An 18,245-nucleotide genomic window follows, 5' to 3' on the forward strand; every position below is an offset into this window, starting at 1 on the left:
GCGCGTGCGCAGGGTGCGAGTCGGGCACGAGGTGCGCGGTGGAGGCGGAGTGGGGGGTGGCGGGGGCGGGCGCCCCCCGCGCTCGCTAGCAGGCGCTGCTGGTGCCCGACCAGCCCTCCAGAGGGACCTGCAGCGGGGGCGGCGGCGCCTGCGCTTTGTTCACTGTCGCAATAACAACATATCATCAGTTTGTACATCTTGTCAACTTTGACACTCACAAAGGTTGCAAATTGTGTCATTAGTGGGTTAAAGTACTGGAAACAAATATCTCATCGGTTACGGGTGTTCCGTTTTTTTAGTATTTATATTTATTTACAAACAAATCAAAAAATATAAATATGTTATAGGTCTATAAAATACAGTATTAATTATATACTTATAAGATAACATTAAACTCCTACTAACAACATGCTTTCATACGACATGCGAGGCTTTTAACATGTGATGACATGTTACATCCAAAGGTTAGTATAATGGAAAATGTATGGATGCGTTTAGTTTCATTAATGAATTCATGCAATGTCAACTACAGAACTACAAGTCGCACAAATGTAAAAAAAAAAAAAATAACACTTACCCAAGATCACAAAACAAGTACTGTCGTTGGTCACATATTGAATTTTATGTTTATGTTGTCATAAATATAACACTAAATCTCATTTTTACGTCAAATACAACTAGTTTACCTTTAAAACAAAATTATGAAAAGATGCACTTTAAAATTATCTATTTTTTCATATAAGAATAATTTAAAAGACCATTTTCTAGAAAACACTAGACAATTTTAAATAAATATGTGCAACATAATGCTGTATCCAACATCTACTGTCACATGAAGCAATCCGACAACATCTAGTGTTAGGTTGAACAATAAAATACTCGACAACGATTCAATAATTATTACTCTTTTATTATTAAAAAATAATAACTATAAAATACATAAGCATAATACATAATTATCACAATATCTGTCGCGACTTCGCACAAAAAAGCCTTCATTAAATCTCTCCACTGGCGAACAATTCACGTAATATAAAACATATTCCCAAATAAAACGCGTTTGGTGTACTTTTAAATAAATTAAATACTTTTATCATAATACTGGATTAAAAAACTTTATTCCCATATTTAAAATAATGATCAGTCAAGAGATCTAATGAATTTGTTGTCATTTCTACTGTGAAATAAAAACTGTATCGCAGTTTATTTTGTAAATAAATGAACATAATGGCACCTCGCTATAAACTAAACGAAAACATCACAACAAATTTAATCTAAACTATTGCAAGTTTACAAAGTTTACGTGCAGGATAAGAGCATGTATACGTATCAAATTTTAAAACTAAAAGCCTGTGAAACTCATTAAAAACTACAATCTGGCAACTAGAAAATCAAAAATGTGCTAGTTTATGTCACAAAAATAAACAAAACAGTAAGAAAAAATTTTTAATACCAAAGTTACCAAAATACATAAACAAAATTCAAAATGAAGTTATAAAACTTTTATGAATATAATGTAAAATAATACAACTTTAAAATAAATAAATTTGATACGTATAATAACCAATATACATACATTGATAAATTAATAAAAATAATATCCATACAAATATTATAAAATATACCATTAATATAATGACTCAAAATAAATTGTAACATTACTAGAGAACAGTCGTTTAATGATTACATAAGCAGACCCTTAGTCTTGATTTCGCTAACTAAATCTAGCTTAAGGGTCGTTAAATTAATGAGCGACAGCTTTTTTTGAATGAAAAAAATATTTAATGAAATCTCGAATGTAAGCTCTCGTTATTTCAATGAATTCTGAATGAAAATTTAACAATGAAGTTACTTTAAATATGAAAAAAAGGAATGCCAATCATAAATGCCATAATCCAATGATAATGGAAGCCATGTCATTGATTCAAATGTACTTATTTTTGAAAATGTATTGTAGGAGTTGTGTAAAAATAGAATTTCTTATTTTTTATAACATTTAAAGAAGTTTCATCACATTTATAATGATGCCAATACGGGATGTCTAGTACGACAAGCATGCAGACATGCACACAGACAACATAATATTCCTCTCCCTTTAAACAATCACAAACAATCCAATACAAATTTGGTCTTAATATCCAATTAATGTACTAAGAAAATTAACATATCAACTTATTCCCTACGTCTAAATTATGACTTGTACATATTGCATTGCGAAATTATCATCCTATATGTACAATATTAACTCTATTGTATACTGTATGACTATAAACACGTTTTTGTGCATTTCACTTATAATCAAGTAAAACCAAAAAAAAAACTATACAAAGCAAAATATTAAGACTAAATACAGTCGATTATCAGTCGAACATTTTGTAAAAATCCTCGAAAACATACCTTGAATGTATCTCATCCATGAGATAAAGAAACATTCGAATTGGTATCGCTACTAATGGTCTGTCTTTAAAAACTGTTTACGGACAATAATTTTACTTGATAATGTTATAAGAAAACATTGATGAAAAATTGCAAACTTTATAAACTTTATGTTCAGGTCGATCTTGTCTCTCTATCTCTTGTTCCGTGCTCTCACTCGCACGTTCAGTTCAATATTAAACTTTGTTATGAGCGTTGCCTTTCGAATGTGACTTTCAAAGTAGCAAAATAACATCTGCTGCTAAAAGTACTGTGTTGTTGGTGTGTCAGACGTACTTACCTGCGAGCGCGGCGCTGCTGTAGTCCTTGGCGATGCGCAGGAACGGCGGCGGTGGGGGAAAGGCTGTGGGGGGCCGGAACAGGTCTGCGTAGCGCGCCTCCAGCTCCGCCGCGCGCATCGAAGAGCCCCGCACCGGAGGGGGCGGAGCGCCCGCCTCGCTCGCCACACTCACACCACTCGCACCGCTTGAAATGCTCGACGTGCTCTGCGCAAGCCAAAGGGCATCCGTCAAATACGTGTACGTACAACCCATTTTGATTGGATTGGCAGAAAGTTTATTTACAGTTATTCTATAAAACATGACCGTTTATTAGAAAACAAATCATGATAACATTCAGCTTGAGCTGGATAAAAATATTTTAAGTCAAAAATATTAGTAAGAAAAAGAAACTTTTACTCCTATCTATGCGATGAATGTTTATTATTAAAAATGCAGTGTAATCGATTTCCGTTATCTATAAAAATTAAATGTGTATCTGTTTCACAGATCACGGTTTAGAGTATTAATGATGGCGTCGCGAATTACACGACGAATCATTTTTAAGGTAACATATATTTTTTATTAAATTTATTAACTTAAACGATGTTGTACTTTTATGTACTTACAAATAATTGGTAATCATTATCATAATTGTAAATTTTTTACATATTTTTTTTAAATTTAAAGCCATGTAATTATACTTCACTCATCATAAATATCACATAATGAATTTCGATTCTTTACAATTGCTTTAGCTGTGTCACAAATATCCCACATAACGTAATTTGTGTGTGTGTGTGTGTGTCATGTGACGTGTACACTCACATTCTGACGGTGATGTGGAGGGTGGTGCGGGGGCGGGGGCGGGGGCGCGTGCAGCGAGGTGTGACGCGCGGGGGGCGCGGGGGGTGCCGGCGGCGCGGCGGGGGGCGGCGGGGGGCACACGCCCGGCGGCCGCAGCGCGCGCACAGCACGCAGCGTGCCTACATACACACACATACACATTACATACATTTCATATAAAATTAGACATAAACAATGGCCATATGGAACTTGAAGCGTTCTTTAGAGAAAAAAACAATATTAAAATGTAATGAAGGTAATCTCACCAAAGTGCGAGGCGGGGTTCTTGGTGGCGATGTGTGGGGGTTGCGCGGGGGGTGGCTGCGGGGGGCGCGTCAGACCCGGCGGTGACGGTGGCGACACCGGCGGAGATCTGCCGCAATCACATTCTTTATATCCATATTCTAGTGCAATACGTGTAACGTGAACAAAACTTTACATTGTTAAAATCCATACTAGATACTAACATTTTCTAGTCTTGCCCTAGAAATAGTATAAACACAAAGTAATCCAATTTCAATCCGTTAAGTTAAACACTATGCGAAAAACATATAACATAATCATCATCATCTCCTTGACCTTGTCCCACCTACGTAAAGTCGGTGCACCAGGTTTCCGTCCTCCAAATGAATCTGTCTGCCGTCATCTCCATTGTCACCCCCTTCTTGATCATGTCATCATTCACGCAATCCATCTATCTCTTCCTAGGTCTACCTCTACCGGTGTACCTCCACACTCATACTAAACGTTCTCTATGCCACATGCAATTCTTCCCTCATCATAACATGTCCATACCACGCTAACCAACAACATACAACATAATATGTATGTTATAAAATTCTAATCACGTGTGCGACATTTTTCCCAATATAATTATCATACAATTTGCATAAGCTTCCTCCACATCAAGTTATATTAATTAAAATATTTTGAATTATAAAGGTTCAATAGCGGATGTCGCAAAATGGGCGGTCGACAGACAAATATAGATGCAAACAGTAAAATCATTCAATGTCCGTTATGATTTATTACTAGCTAGCTTTCGCCCGCGACTCTGTCCGCACAGAATTTTTAAAAAAAACTTAAGTAATCTATGTGTTCTTCCAGACTATGTTCTACATCTGTGTTTAATTTCATCAAAATCCGTTGACCCTTTTGAAAGATACATTCAAACAAACATACATTTGTTCTACATACAAAGTACAAATTTTTGGCATTATATAATCATGTCAAATGACAACACAATCAATAAACAAACACAAATTTTAAATTAAAGAAAATATTGTAAAGGAAACATTAATAAAATTGCGTAGAAATCGGTTTCTATAGTGTTTAAACCAAACTATTCATATTAAGTAAAAATGTTGAAAGGATCAACAAACTAAACTAATCTCCTAAACATATTTGTATCCATTTCGAGAATAGAAATATGGTCTCTCCCAAGTCACGATCAAAATACCGTAAACATATCTCCCACAGGATTTAAAAAATAAACAAAGTGCATTTGTTTTCACGAAGAGTTAATTACGATCACCGCGTGGTGCGGAACTGTTTTAAAAACTCCGAGAGGGTCCACATGACTCAGTATACAACATTTACGTCTTGGATATTTTACTTGTATCCATACATTGTTTTAAAAAAAAATCGTAGTTACACGTAACATGTTTATTAAATTGCTGTTGTCTTCTATTGTCAAGACATTGCTCTCTGTGGGTCCACATACCTGGGCACCCTCATGCTCTGGGCGCGCGCGGCCAACTTGCCGTTGGTGACGAGCTTTTTAGGCGGCGGCGAGGGCGCGGGCGGCTTGGGCGCCACGTTCGGCTTGCCGTGGCTGGGCCGCGCGCGCTCCGACAGATCCGATGTCGACAGGGAGGCGGCGGGGGGACCCGGCGCCGGCGATGACGTCAGCGAAGTCATGCTGCCTCCTGCAAACAACACTTGTATGCTTTATCCTGGACCACAAACGATTCGCTCCTTTCCACTGTTTCGTTTTTTTTCCTTGCAAAAACTGGCCGTTGTCACGTAACTTGCTCTTTGTCCACGAGTACTCACCCAGCGAGGCTTGTGAGGTGGCATGCAGCGAGCTCTTGTTGCGGTGCAGCGTGGAGGCGAGCGGGGGCGGCGCCCCGGCCTCCCCGCCCTCCACCCCCGACGTGAGCACCGAGTCTGATGAACTCTGCAACAATAACAAACAATTTTACGCATGCGCTTGACATATGGTGAATTAAACATTGCGTTTTAAAACAATAATAAAATATCCCGCCAACATCTGTATGAGATTGTACTTCTAAATAACTTTCTTTTTTTTGTATAGTGCATATATAAAAATTTATAATAATGCAGTCGGACAGTGACCTAAATATGACTCATCAGTGATGTACTCACTACCGCGCCGGCAGCCCCTCTTCCGCTCAAAATATTGACCTTCTTGATTACGTCGAGTCATCACTGGTGCCGGTGTCGGACATTGTCATATAAATATCAACATGTACAACACACGTAAAATAATCAAGGTAATAAACATTTTTAATTCAAATTATCCCACACATATAGATAACATTTATATACTTTTAGGTATGTATTTTGCAAAAAAAAAATAGCTTTGTAATTGATGTAATGCAAGTTTTCGTGTAGACAGGAGTATAGGGTAATCTGATCGGATTTTCGCAATGACTCAGTACTTGTAACAAAGTAGTCATAAAAGTATTGACAAGATTGCATCTAGTACAACTTAGTGCGATCTATTGAACCGCAATCTATACTCATTAACTCACATAATCACAACCCTAAGAGGATAATCTAATCGGCCACTCATCAAAAATGCATAAAAGTATCCAAAAAAAATTACTGTAAACAAAGTTCTACTCGAAAATACTGTTTGTTTTTTTACTCCACACATAATATGGTCATTTTATTCTACACACGAGCTGTAAAACCAGTATTCAAATACTAATAAATGCGAAACGATATATCTACGGCTACTATAAATAATGCATATCTATTTGATTGAAAAATAAGGTTAGAAACTAAAGTAAACATTTTTAAGATATTTATCTTTTACTCGCATAACATATCATAAACATCTGTCCAATGGTTTTTGTATCAAGTAAGTATAGTTGATTATTTTGCAACAGTAAACTTGACAGTGACCAGGTTTTTGTTAGATTAAGGTAATACAAGGTACAACATAATGTAGAATGCTATTAGGAATAAATCAGGCGAAAGCGGACAAGCTAATGCAAGTTCAAATGAGATAGTGTATAGGAAAATTTCCTCTTGGAATCTTAAAGAAAAACAAGCATTTCTTGTGCCTTGTATCTCATTTATTTATTTATTTATTTATTCCTTTATTGCATGTTACAGTATTTCTTGTTTAGAACTTAGATGTAACACCCTGTAAGGGCATAGCAATATACAGTTGCATATGTAGGTACCAGAGTGTTTTACAATATTAATTAAATTCTTTTAAACATTTTCCAGTTTACATAAATAGTAATTTCACAATCTATAGAGAAGGTTAACACGAAGCTAATTATACAATACTTCAATAACATTTTATTTCTGCTAATATTATTTTACAAAAATATAAATTTAACATTCTTTTAAAATATTTTCAATCAGTATATTTAAATTTTAACGATTTCCCTATTCTCTTTTTTATAAATTTTAATTTGACATTTTATCATTAAAGAATTCGCTCAGGCTATAATAACTTTTTTGTATGAGAAATTTTTTGAGTTCTTTTATAAATTTAATAGTCTTTGGTATATCTTTTATGTAGTTAGGTAAATGGTTATAAACTTTAATTAACATTGTATGTGGTGAGGTTGTCACTAGAGTCATTGTTGAAAAAGGAATATTAAGTTTGTTTCTATATCTATTGTTACGTTTAATTGTTTTCATGGGTGAATATAAATGAAAATTATTTTTAACAAATTTACTGGCCTCAGAGATATATATGCCGGTCAATGTAAGTATCTTAAGTTTTACAAAATATGGTTTACACGAGTCGCTTTGTTTTATATTTGCCAAAATTCTTATGCATTTTTTCTGTATAATAAATATTTCTTGATTATCACAACTATTCCCCCACAGTATGATACCATAAGCAAGTCTGGAGTGAGCATAAGCATAATATGCCGCTAGTGCTGTTTTCAGGTTTGTTACTCTTTTTAGCTGATTGAGGGCGTATATAAATGAAGATAATTTATTCATCATTATACAGTAACGGTTACTATGTATCATAACAATTTTCAATGTTATTAAAATAGTTAACTGTAACGTAGTTTAATTATCTATAGAGACGTCTGACCGACAAACTTATAGAAAACTTATAAAAAAATGATTTCTTGTCATAACTATATCGACATTACAATCCTTATCTTGTTATTACGAAATTATAAGGCTTTATTGAATTTTTCACTGGTCTTCATTTCGGAGAATCTCATTTTGTTTTATACAAGCTACTTACTTTATACGAATATGTTATTATTTGCATGGGTTATAGTTGATTTAAAGACTATAAAATCTTTAATCTTCTTTTCGTTCATAAAAACTTGACATCGACAATTTACATTTATCAAAACAAAATAACACACTCAAATAAACCTTTAAGTATATCTTTTAATTTCTCTAAAGGAATAAGAAATAAATAAAAAGATTTTTTGTATATATCGGAACACTAAACAAGTTACTTTAGGGATGGCAAACTACATGTACCGTGATGATTCAGATGATATCTCTGAGTCATGAACTGATGACTAAATAACAATGTTGGCAAAGCCTGAATAGGAACCTCAAAGGGCAACCACAGGCTCGCGACTTCGCATAAAAGTGACTCACAAAATATACACTAGCCTATTTCCTTCCGTAAAGATTTGATAATTTAAAACCGGATTTAGAGTTTTCAAAATTGTGTACTCAAAAACTTAAATTTGCTAATAAGACAAGCATACTGCGATAAACAAACTTTAAGTCATATTTGTTTACTTGGAGTTAACTATGAGAGCTTATTTACAGTTTAGAAAACAGTGGTAAGGTCTTATAGTGAGCGCAAGGAAGCTTTATGCAAAGACAGTTTTATCGAAATTATTGGAACTGACGTTCGGTAACCAAGCATGATTACCGAACGTAAGTTTGATAAATTAATTGTGCCTCGAACTTCAACACACAACAAGCATAGATTTTAATAAGTAGTGCAAGATAAACTTCCATATCTGTTTTTATCTGATAAACCGTTTGTTTTGTCTTTTATAACCTTATCTAATGTTGTTTTCCAAATTAATGAATACTTGTAAAAAATATTGGAGAAATCTGGTAACTTTCAAAGAATTGCAAATATCTGAGTTATCTTCATTTACCATTCAGATTTTATTCAAGAACTGTAAATTCTAAATCAATGATCAATCTAAAATCTAATCCAACCTAGAGATTTATTCTGTAAAAAAAAATGCTTTTTCGTTGTTTTGCTCGCACCGACACTGTACCTTTGGCATCATTTGAGTTGAGCTAATAAGAGTCCTATAAACTCCAAAATGAATGGAACAGAAAATAAAAAGTACAAATGAATTCATACTACGAGTATCAGTCGCTCGACAAATATTCCAGTGGCTGGAATAATGGATAGAAAGCTCACAATGGGCTCGGAAGCCGTACAATTTTACAACTGACAATACACTGCTTGTAAAGAACTTGTCGTAGTCTATCGATGTTTTGTTAAAGGATATTTTCACAGTAACAATGAAGTTTTACGGAAATAACTGAAATTTTTGGTTAATGAGTTCTTGACAAGTTTTTTTTTATAATGTGTACGAAATGTTTATAAAATAAGTGTGAATGATCTTTTTTTTACATCGATACGCATTATTATGTTTGTCTAAAAATTAATGAAATTTTTTATGTTCTTTTTTAATTTATTTCCCAGATCAAAGTCTAGATCTAGCATACCTATTTAATGATAACATTGTTTCATTAACTTATAAACAGATTTCTACAGACATCGCGACCTATTCAATTCAACTAATTAGGATTCCTAACATTCAAGCAATGAGTAATACATCGTTGTAACATTTTCTCAATCGCAAATTGTTACTATCACTTGATTGTTTATACACATTGATGACTAACTTCACTTATTACATGACTAACATAAAGTTCCGTATTACAAAGTAAAAAAAAATACCTATGACTACGCTGTCTTTAGATTTATCTCAACAATTAACAAGTTATATCTAACTAGCTGTCGCCCGCGACTCCGTCCGCGCGCAGTTAAAAAATGGGGGAGGGTATGAAAAATAGATGTTGGCCGATTCTCAGACCTACTGAATATGCTCACAAAATTTCATGAGAATCGGTCAAGCCGTTTCGGAGGAGTACGGGAACGAAAACTGTGACATGAGAATTTTATATATTAGATTTATCAGTGTTGATATTTCACATTTATTCGATTGAATTAGGTTTCAAATGTATAATTTTAATAACTAATTTTTCTTACATTAAGATCCAATTTCCTTCATCGACCATGGAGCAAAAGCCCAAGGAGAAGAGTAGTTTTAAATAAACGAGGTTTAGAATAAATGTAAATATTAAAACAACAGATTTTTTCATATAATTTATACTTGTTAATATGCACATGTACATCACGCCGCGCCGGTTGTTTTCTTATAGTTTTTGTGTTTATCTCTCCTTTTCAGCATATTTGTTTTTTTACACTATTTTTTATTTAATTTGTAATTATTCGTTTGCCTTCTGAATGGATTAAATAATTTTATTATTATTTGTAGTTAAGGGAGCTTATGCAATATTTATAAAGAACATTTATCAAGTTTTTTAATCTGTGAACACGCCAGGTGCATACGAAGTACGAACCCTTACAAGTGGCAAACTGTCATCGAATCTGGCAACGCTAACTAACATTAAGACAATGAAATTTAAGTAGGCATTATCTGTCTAGTCTAGACAACAAAATATTCATGTAAATCTAATTAGTTGAGACCAATGTGTTTTAGTGTCAATTCGGAGGAATCAAATAAATGTGCTTTCTCCCATAGATGGCCATTAAGTTTGAACCTCGTAATACTTATTTTACATCATCCTCAGCTCACTATAGATCCCCGCCGAGGCTCGGAGCCTACCTTAACCTAGGGGTGTCTAGGCCATAGTCAACCACGCTGGCCAAGAACGGATTGGTTGACTTCACACATATCTTTGAATTTCTTCGCATATATGTTTGTAAGAACATCAGATATATATGAAAAATAAATACAAATACAAATAAATAAAAATACAAATGTAAATCGAAAAAGAAATTGGTACACGGCGGGATTCAAACCCAGGACCTGCAGATTACAAGTCAAGTGTTTAACCCCAGAGCCACCGGCGTTCATTATTTACACGTGGAAGTTTTATTTTGATTTGCTTGAAGATCATTTAAACTCGTTTCTCTTGAATCAAATGAATTACTAACAACAAAACATAAAGAATTAAATGGAATTATAATTGTTCAAGAAATCGAAACCTCGATATTACGACCTGAAGGCTGGTATTTATCTCGGCTAGTTTAAGTTTCCCTTTTTGGTATTTTTAATGACATATCTGGCCAATATTTAAAAAGAAGTTTATTCTACGTTCCAATTGTTGACGAGAAAGGATTAGCTACAAATTGTACTTCACCGCCTAATGAATAAACTGATCTGGTGGGAATAAGACTGATCCCATATATTTAATATTATTTTTAAATATAAATGAAAACTACTTACATGCCTCATAGCGGTCAAGATACAGTAAATAACCGTATATAAAACATAAAAAAATACTTGGAGAGTTAACATTTACAAGGTTTGATACATAGACATTCTGAGATAAACAGTTTGTTCTGAAAATCTTTCTTCATACGTCTTATCAATATCTCACGTCAGATTTAGGTAATCAAGATAACATTGCGATTTATCTTACACAAATACCAACTTTGGCTAAATGATTTCGAACCAACTTCATGGAATCATTCATAACAAATAAATTACTTTTATTATTATATTATGTACTAGCTTTTACCCGCGATTCCGTCCGCGCGGAATAAAAAATAGAAAACGGGGTAAAAATTATCCTATGTCCTTTTCCTGGTTCTAAGCTATCTGCCCACCAATTTTCAGTCAAATCGATTCAGCCGTTCTTGAGTTATAAATAGTGTAACTAACACGACTTTTTTTTATATATATAGATATAGATTTTAAGAAATTCTTCCCAAAAGGGTTGGCGACAGACAGGCGGCCGAGCGTAAAAATTTAAGCCAAAACTTTAAGGTTTATAAAACCTTGTGTGCCGACCCCACATGAGTGGGAAAAGGCCAGGGAGATGAGGTAAACTGTGACTTGTTAAGATATTTAAATTCTCAGTTTAAATGACTTCAAAGGTAAAGTAGTTTATTGTAATGAACTCGAAATTATGAGTTTGGCTCCGAGATGATAGGTCCATATCAGAAAAGTATCCATAATAATGATATGTAACTTCAGACTTTGGTGGTTTTTAATTATACTGTTCCTAAGAAACGGGATTCAAACAGCCTATTCGTGGTAAGAATCCCGTTTCTTAAGAATAGTACATAATTATGATTTTCGGGGGGGAAGGGGCTGCAATTTTTAAAGGACAGAGTTCCCTTTTGCTCTGCCATTTTATGTAGATTTAGGATTATCTAAATCCATAATGAATAAACGATTAATAACCAAATATACTTTAGTAAGTTATGAAAAATGCTAAAATCATCGTCTCTTGCCCTCAATGAAAAAACCAATAAACTCCGTAATTAAAAATTCAAGTGAGTAATTTTCCTGTACGACATGTAAAGGTTCTTGAGGTGCAGATAGTGTAATAGTGTGGGTTAAGATAGGCTTACACAGGTGTTCACAGACCGAGTGTACTCGAGCAGTCGGTTGTCGCCTCAAGTGCAAACGTGCAGCGTGTTTCCTCGCTTTATTTGAATATTTTATACTACGGATAGTGTATCAAGCTTTTATAATAAACTAGCTGTTGAATGCGACTCCGTCCGCGAGGAATTAAAAAAAACTTAATAAGTGGCCTATTTGTTCTTCCAGACTATGTTCTACATCGGTGCCAAAATCAAGATACGTTAAGCCGTTCCGGAGATACCTTCAAACAAACATCCATCCATCTAAACATTCGCATTTATAATATTAATATGAACTATGATTACGAGTAAAAGGAAGAAACGTTGCATTTATACAAAAAGCGGTTATTTGAATAAGGGCGGGAATAGTTCATATCGTTTAAAGTTGAGCAATCCAAAATATCAAATAAGAAAGTATCAAAGTAATATTTAAATAGTTTGAATAAAACAGTTCAGTTAACATTTTGATGTAACCTAGAATGCTTAGACTTGTTACAAATATAGCTCAACTAAAAATAGGTCAAGAAACTAAGACGAGATGCATATTTTTGCAATGAAGTTGATATATATTGAGATGACAATAGTTTTACTATCAACAATATATACTTATATTCAAAATGTCATAGCCAAAGTGTCTCTTAAAAGTTTCCATTTACGAAACACTTGTATAGAAACATTTTGTTATAATTATTCGAATAAGAGCCATCGAGATGACAATATTTTGTAAAGGTGCATGGGCAGTGGTAACGCATCGTGACAATTAACAGTAGGTACTTCCTGTTAACATTATTAAGTGAATACTTCATAGTATCAATAAAGAGGGCGAGACTTTAATCAATTGATAAAACAGATAAGTGAAATAAACGTCTGTAATTTTATACTACAAGCTAACAGCTAATTCATGACATAACATATTAAGGCTGTTTTATGGTGTAATGATAATGGCATGTCTAATGAATCACCAAGTATATGGTTCGAGGCATAGTTTTCGTAATACATTACGTGTATATTTTTGAGTCGTGGTAATCATTACTTGAAGGGGCCTTGATTAATTTTACTTCTAAAGATTTATTAGTTACTAGCTGTCGCCCGCGACTCCGTCTGCGCGCATTTAAAAAATGGGGGGGGGGGGGTTATGAAAAATAGATGTTGGCCGATTCTCAGACCTACTGAATATGCTCACAAAATTTCATGAGAATCGGTCAAGACGTTTCGGAGGAGTACGGTGACGAAAACTATGAAACGAGAATTTTAGATATTAGACTAGCTGTCGCCCGCGACTCCGTCCACGCGCAATTAAAAAAAACTAAATGGAAGGGGGGGGGTTATGAAAAATAGATGTTGGCCGATTCTCAGACATACTCAATATGCTCACAAAATTTCATGAGAATCGGTCAAGCCGTTTCGGAGGAGTACGGGAACGAAAACTGTGACACGAGAATTTTATATATTAGATGTGTATACTTAACTAGCTTTAATTAAAAAAAAAAACTTAATGAGTAGCCTATGGGTTTTTTCAGACTATGTTCTACAACTATGCTAAATTTCATTAAGATCCGTTGAGCCGTTCCGGAGATACCTTCAAACAAACATCCATCATCTAAACATTCGCATTTATAATACTAAGATTATCATTTTTGAGTATTCCAACTAAGTCCAAATTTGCACTAATTGTACCCAAGTGCAAGGCATATTCGAATCCACATAATCCGTATTTAATACAACTTATATTACATTAGATAGTTATCAATATTGCTGGTTAGTCTTAACCTAAATACAAGTCACATAATCAACTGTTTGTTTTCGGTACGTCGATACGTGAAGGAATTTCGTGTTACGAAAAAAACCGCCGCTAAGGAGGTGGGAGGTTAGCACCTAAATTAAATATCGTACCTCCCCACTCGAGCGATATTTAAGTACCTCGCATGTTCCACGTGAGAATATTGAAGCAATGCGTGGGGGCGCTCAAAATATTTATAAACGTACTAGCTTTTACCGCGTCTTTGTTCGTGTTCATATTTCGCGAGTTATGATCGACAATTTTATTACAAAATCCATCAGAAAATTTTATTTTATTTACCTGTTGTATATGTGTAACAAGTCAAATTTTAAATACATAAGTGCAGTTATGCTGTCATCAAGTTCTTCTTGGAAACAGCTGAACATGACTTAGACCAACGCAACACGACTCAAAAATAGAATAAAACCTCTTTGCACAATAAGAATGAAGCGAGCACAAGTATGGTCACATCTTCAGCGGAGAGGCTTGCCTCACTTTGTATACGGCCGCAACAACTTTTTAAAACAACACTCAGCGTATTTGTCCCTCTTTCTCTTTACTAGTACTTACTTTCTTTTCGTTAATATCTTACGTAATGTACGTAATATTAATTTAGACAATAACATTTCAAATTAGAATGTGTGTAAAAAGGTAATGGATGTAGAATCAAAAAGTCTTCGATATTTATCGAACTCGTGGGCATCGTTCTGAAATGTTATCTAGTACATCTTCTACATAGTAATGTGAAAAGGCCTAGGTACCAGAAATTAATAGAGCTACTTCGAAAACTCCTAAGGTAGAAATTAAGGAAAGCTAAAACTATTTCTTGATAAAAGAAAAATGTTTTAACGTATAAAAATCGAAGAGTAGCTTTTATTCAGTGTGGGCGTGTTCTAATTAATTACATTAGAATTGGAGCGCTCCACCTGTTTGACTTTGTACGCGTTTGATATAAGCCGATAGATCCGATTAGCTAATTGTCCAAACATTGTTTGAAGGTCGAAACTTCCGACCATATGCTACGTATGAATATTAGCATATTTTAGAGTAAGCCTCACCATCACATATTTTGAAATACTTAGGTAGCATTCGACCACAAAGTAAAATTTATAAAAATTGTGACATTTCCCTAGATGAGTAATCAATAACATAGTGTGTGACACTCACCAGTGGCATCGCGGGCTTCTGCACCGGCGGCTGCGGCGGCGGGCCCCTAGTCTTCACCTCGCTGGGCTGTCGCCTAACTCGAGGGTTATCTCTATTATATTCCCTGGGGGACTCTTGCGACTCTCTTGCGGCCATGACCTCGTTCAGCGCCGCTGAGATGGCGCTCAGCTTGTTTCCGGGCAAGGGCGATGGTTGACCGGGTCTCGTCTTCTCCGGCGACGACCCTTGGGAATGATGCTTCTGTGGTATTTGTAGAGGCGATCGAGGCGCGTCTGATCTAACTTGCCCATTAATTGTTGTACCTGTAAAGAAAACATCATATTAAAAAAATAATTAACAGTGGCAGAGCCCACAAAAGCATTAGCTTCTACACGATTGTTTCAATCTCCCGATGTAATACTACGATCACAAGGATCAAGTCAAGTTGAAGTATTTCTTTGTTTCACCTAATAAGTGAGTGTGCTGGAGGCCAAATTCGAGTTATCAGATAATAGGCAGAGTTAAACCTCTCGAAAATACAGGTAAAAACACTTGTTTGTTTATTAAATACATATACTGAGTACTAATAACAAAAACCAACCAGCAACTTTGTAATTAAACAATAGATTGCAACAGCATTGTTAATTTTTTTTTTTATCAATGGAGAGTACAATTGTTGTCATATTTTTAACCATATCTTGGTAGAGAAAGTACATTTTTACAAAAGAAATTACTAAGTTAACACCTCTACAAATTAAAACTTCTTTACATATTCATTCATAATATTCCCAATGCCAAAAAACCGGTAGAAGAATAAATTGTTATTCATTTTTAAAATGAAAACAGAATGATGCATATTATTAAGTTAATTTATAAATATCAACTAAGTTATATCTAATAATGATGTAAATTAACTATGTTGAGTAATTTTACTTGACTGATTGTAGGTTTCCGAAACCAAAATATATAAGTTTAAAACATATTGTTATCTCTGTTGTGACAAAGATAACGAGAGAGATGACAACATGGTTTATAAAGAAATTATATTCTCAGAAACCAATGATGACTCATACTTCACAATATAATAAATACTAATATCGGAATCATCAGCTCACTATACGTCCCAACGAGGGGCTCGGAACTTCCCTCAGTAATGGGTGTTTAGGCCATAGTCAACAACGCTAGTCCAGTGCAGGTTGACTTTACACATATCTTTGAATTTCTTCACAGATATGTGCAGGTTGCATCACAATCCTTCACCATAAGAATAAATGTACATATATATGTTGAAAAATACATTGGTACATGGCGGAATTCGAACCCAGGACCTGCAGACCTAATATTGTAAACTACAAAACAGATATGTATACAGTCAAACCTGGATAAGTGAGAGGCCAAGGGACCACAACACTTATTTTGCATATACAGGTTTCCCTCTAACCCAAGTTTCTTGTTTGGAGGTTGTCTGTTGGGACCAGACAATGACTATCACTTATAGGTTTCTCATTTATCCAGATTTGACTGCACTTGATAACTTAATATATTAAAGTTTTTTTATGACTAATGTATGTGTCTATGTATTTTTGTTCATACTATTTAGTGTCTATTATTGTAATTTAAAGTAACTTAAATTAATAATAAGTACATACATTTTTAATTAAGGAAAACTAAGTTATTTTACTGAACAGATTTGTATTTAAGATCATGTCTATTTTTAAATTCTGAGAAGTTTAATTATTATTATCATTGTAATAATTTCTGTTGTAATTAATTTCAAATTATTATGCAATTTAATGATAAATACCAAGAATTAAATGATTTTAAAGTTAGTACTAAAAATAAAACATAAGTTTGTTACAAAGTGCATAAAGATTTTCATTATATAAATAAAAAGTTTTATTATTGATAAAAATTAACATATTTTTGTATATCATGTGAATAAAGTTATGTCTGAAAATTATACCTATTTTTTTGTTTGTTTTACAAAATCTTACAGAAAAAATCTACTTAATGTTATAGAGGAAACTAAAAATAACAGCCAAATCCTAAATTTATAACAGACTAAAAATTTTGTTTACATAATTCCAATGTTTACAACATAATCATGAGATAAATATATTTACCTGCCAACTTTCCTGTGGGTCTGAGCTTTGGCATTCCCCCGGCAAACAAACCACCAAGACCTGGCCCAATAGTTCCCCCACCATTGGGCATTGGTGCAACACTTTTCACTTCATTATTAATTGATGAAGAGCTAGACGAACTTTGTGTTTTGCCCGGTATGTAAGGTCCACTTTTGTCAACAGTCACAGTTTTCTTCAATTTTGTCCCTTGCCTTATCGAACTAAGTAAAGCACCTCTGTTATCCGGGGCTCCACCTTTCGGAGGTCCTCCAAACATAGGAGGAGGTGGCGGCCCAGGCGGCGGCGGAGGCCCCAACGGAGGAGGCTTAGGAGCCATGTTTAATATTTTTTTTAACAATATTCCATCAGCCGAAAACGAGAGCGGTTCAACACTGTTCCCTCGAACCGCTAGTGGCCGTCTGCACGTCTGGAGCGCCGCACGTTGTAGTCAATAGATGGTCGATACGTCACTTCACACTTATCCATGCTAATTTACATAAACACACAAGAGCCTTGCCCTAAAAGATTAATCATGGTATAAGTACGCAGACATTTAAATTGTTTTTAACATGGGTCACCTCATATTCATTCACTAACTTTTGTATTTATATCGTTCTTTATTGTAAGGAACACAAATAAAGTCAATTTTTTTATCGTCTACAAGCACAACCTTATCTCAAGCGACAAAAGTGAATGAAATTGGTCAAATTCACATTTTGCAACATGGCGGCCAGCAGCTGTCAATTATAATG

At 34.5% G+C, this 18,245-nt stretch overlaps 1 protein-coding gene across 1 annotated transcript; it reads right to left on the reverse strand.

Annotated features, from left to right (window-relative positions):
* Positions 1-11: 11 nt before the first annotated feature.
* Positions 12-18,242, reverse strand: LOC106709174 (WAS/WASL-interacting protein family member 3). Its single transcript, XM_045680608.1, has 8 exons — positions 17,494-18,242; positions 15,392-15,693; positions 5,595-5,718; positions 5,263-5,467; positions 3,806-3,912; positions 3,522-3,679; positions 2,717-2,921; positions 12-162 (listed from the first exon to the last, which is right to left on the reverse strand). The coding sequence occupies exons 1-8, from the start codon at positions 17,828-17,830 to the stop codon at positions 86-88; spliced, it is 1,515 nt and encodes a 504-aa protein (XP_045536564.1). The 5' UTR covers positions 17,831-18,242; the 3' UTR covers positions 12-85.
* Positions 18,243-18,245: the final 3 nt, after the last annotated feature.

This window comes from Papilio machaon, chromosome 13 (assembly GCF_912999745.1).
Source record: "Papilio machaon chromosome 13, ilPapMach1.1, whole genome shotgun sequence".
NCBI classification, from domain to species: Eukaryota; Metazoa; Arthropoda; class Insecta; order Lepidoptera; family Papilionidae; genus Papilio; species Papilio machaon.

Coding starts and splice junctions, on each gene's coding strand:
- LOC106709174 (XM_045680608.1), bottom strand. CDS start 17,830: ATGGCTCCTAAGCCTCCTCCGTTGGGGCCTCCGCCGCCGCCTGGGCCG. Junction 5,719..15,391: donor AGAAGCCCGCGATGCCACTG/GTGAGTGTCACA, acceptor TTATTGTTGCAG/AGTTCATCAGACTCGGTGCT. Junction 3,913..5,262: donor CAGAGCATGAGGGTGCCCAG/GTATGTGGACCC, acceptor TGATTGCGGCAG/ATCTCCGCCGGTGTCGCCAC.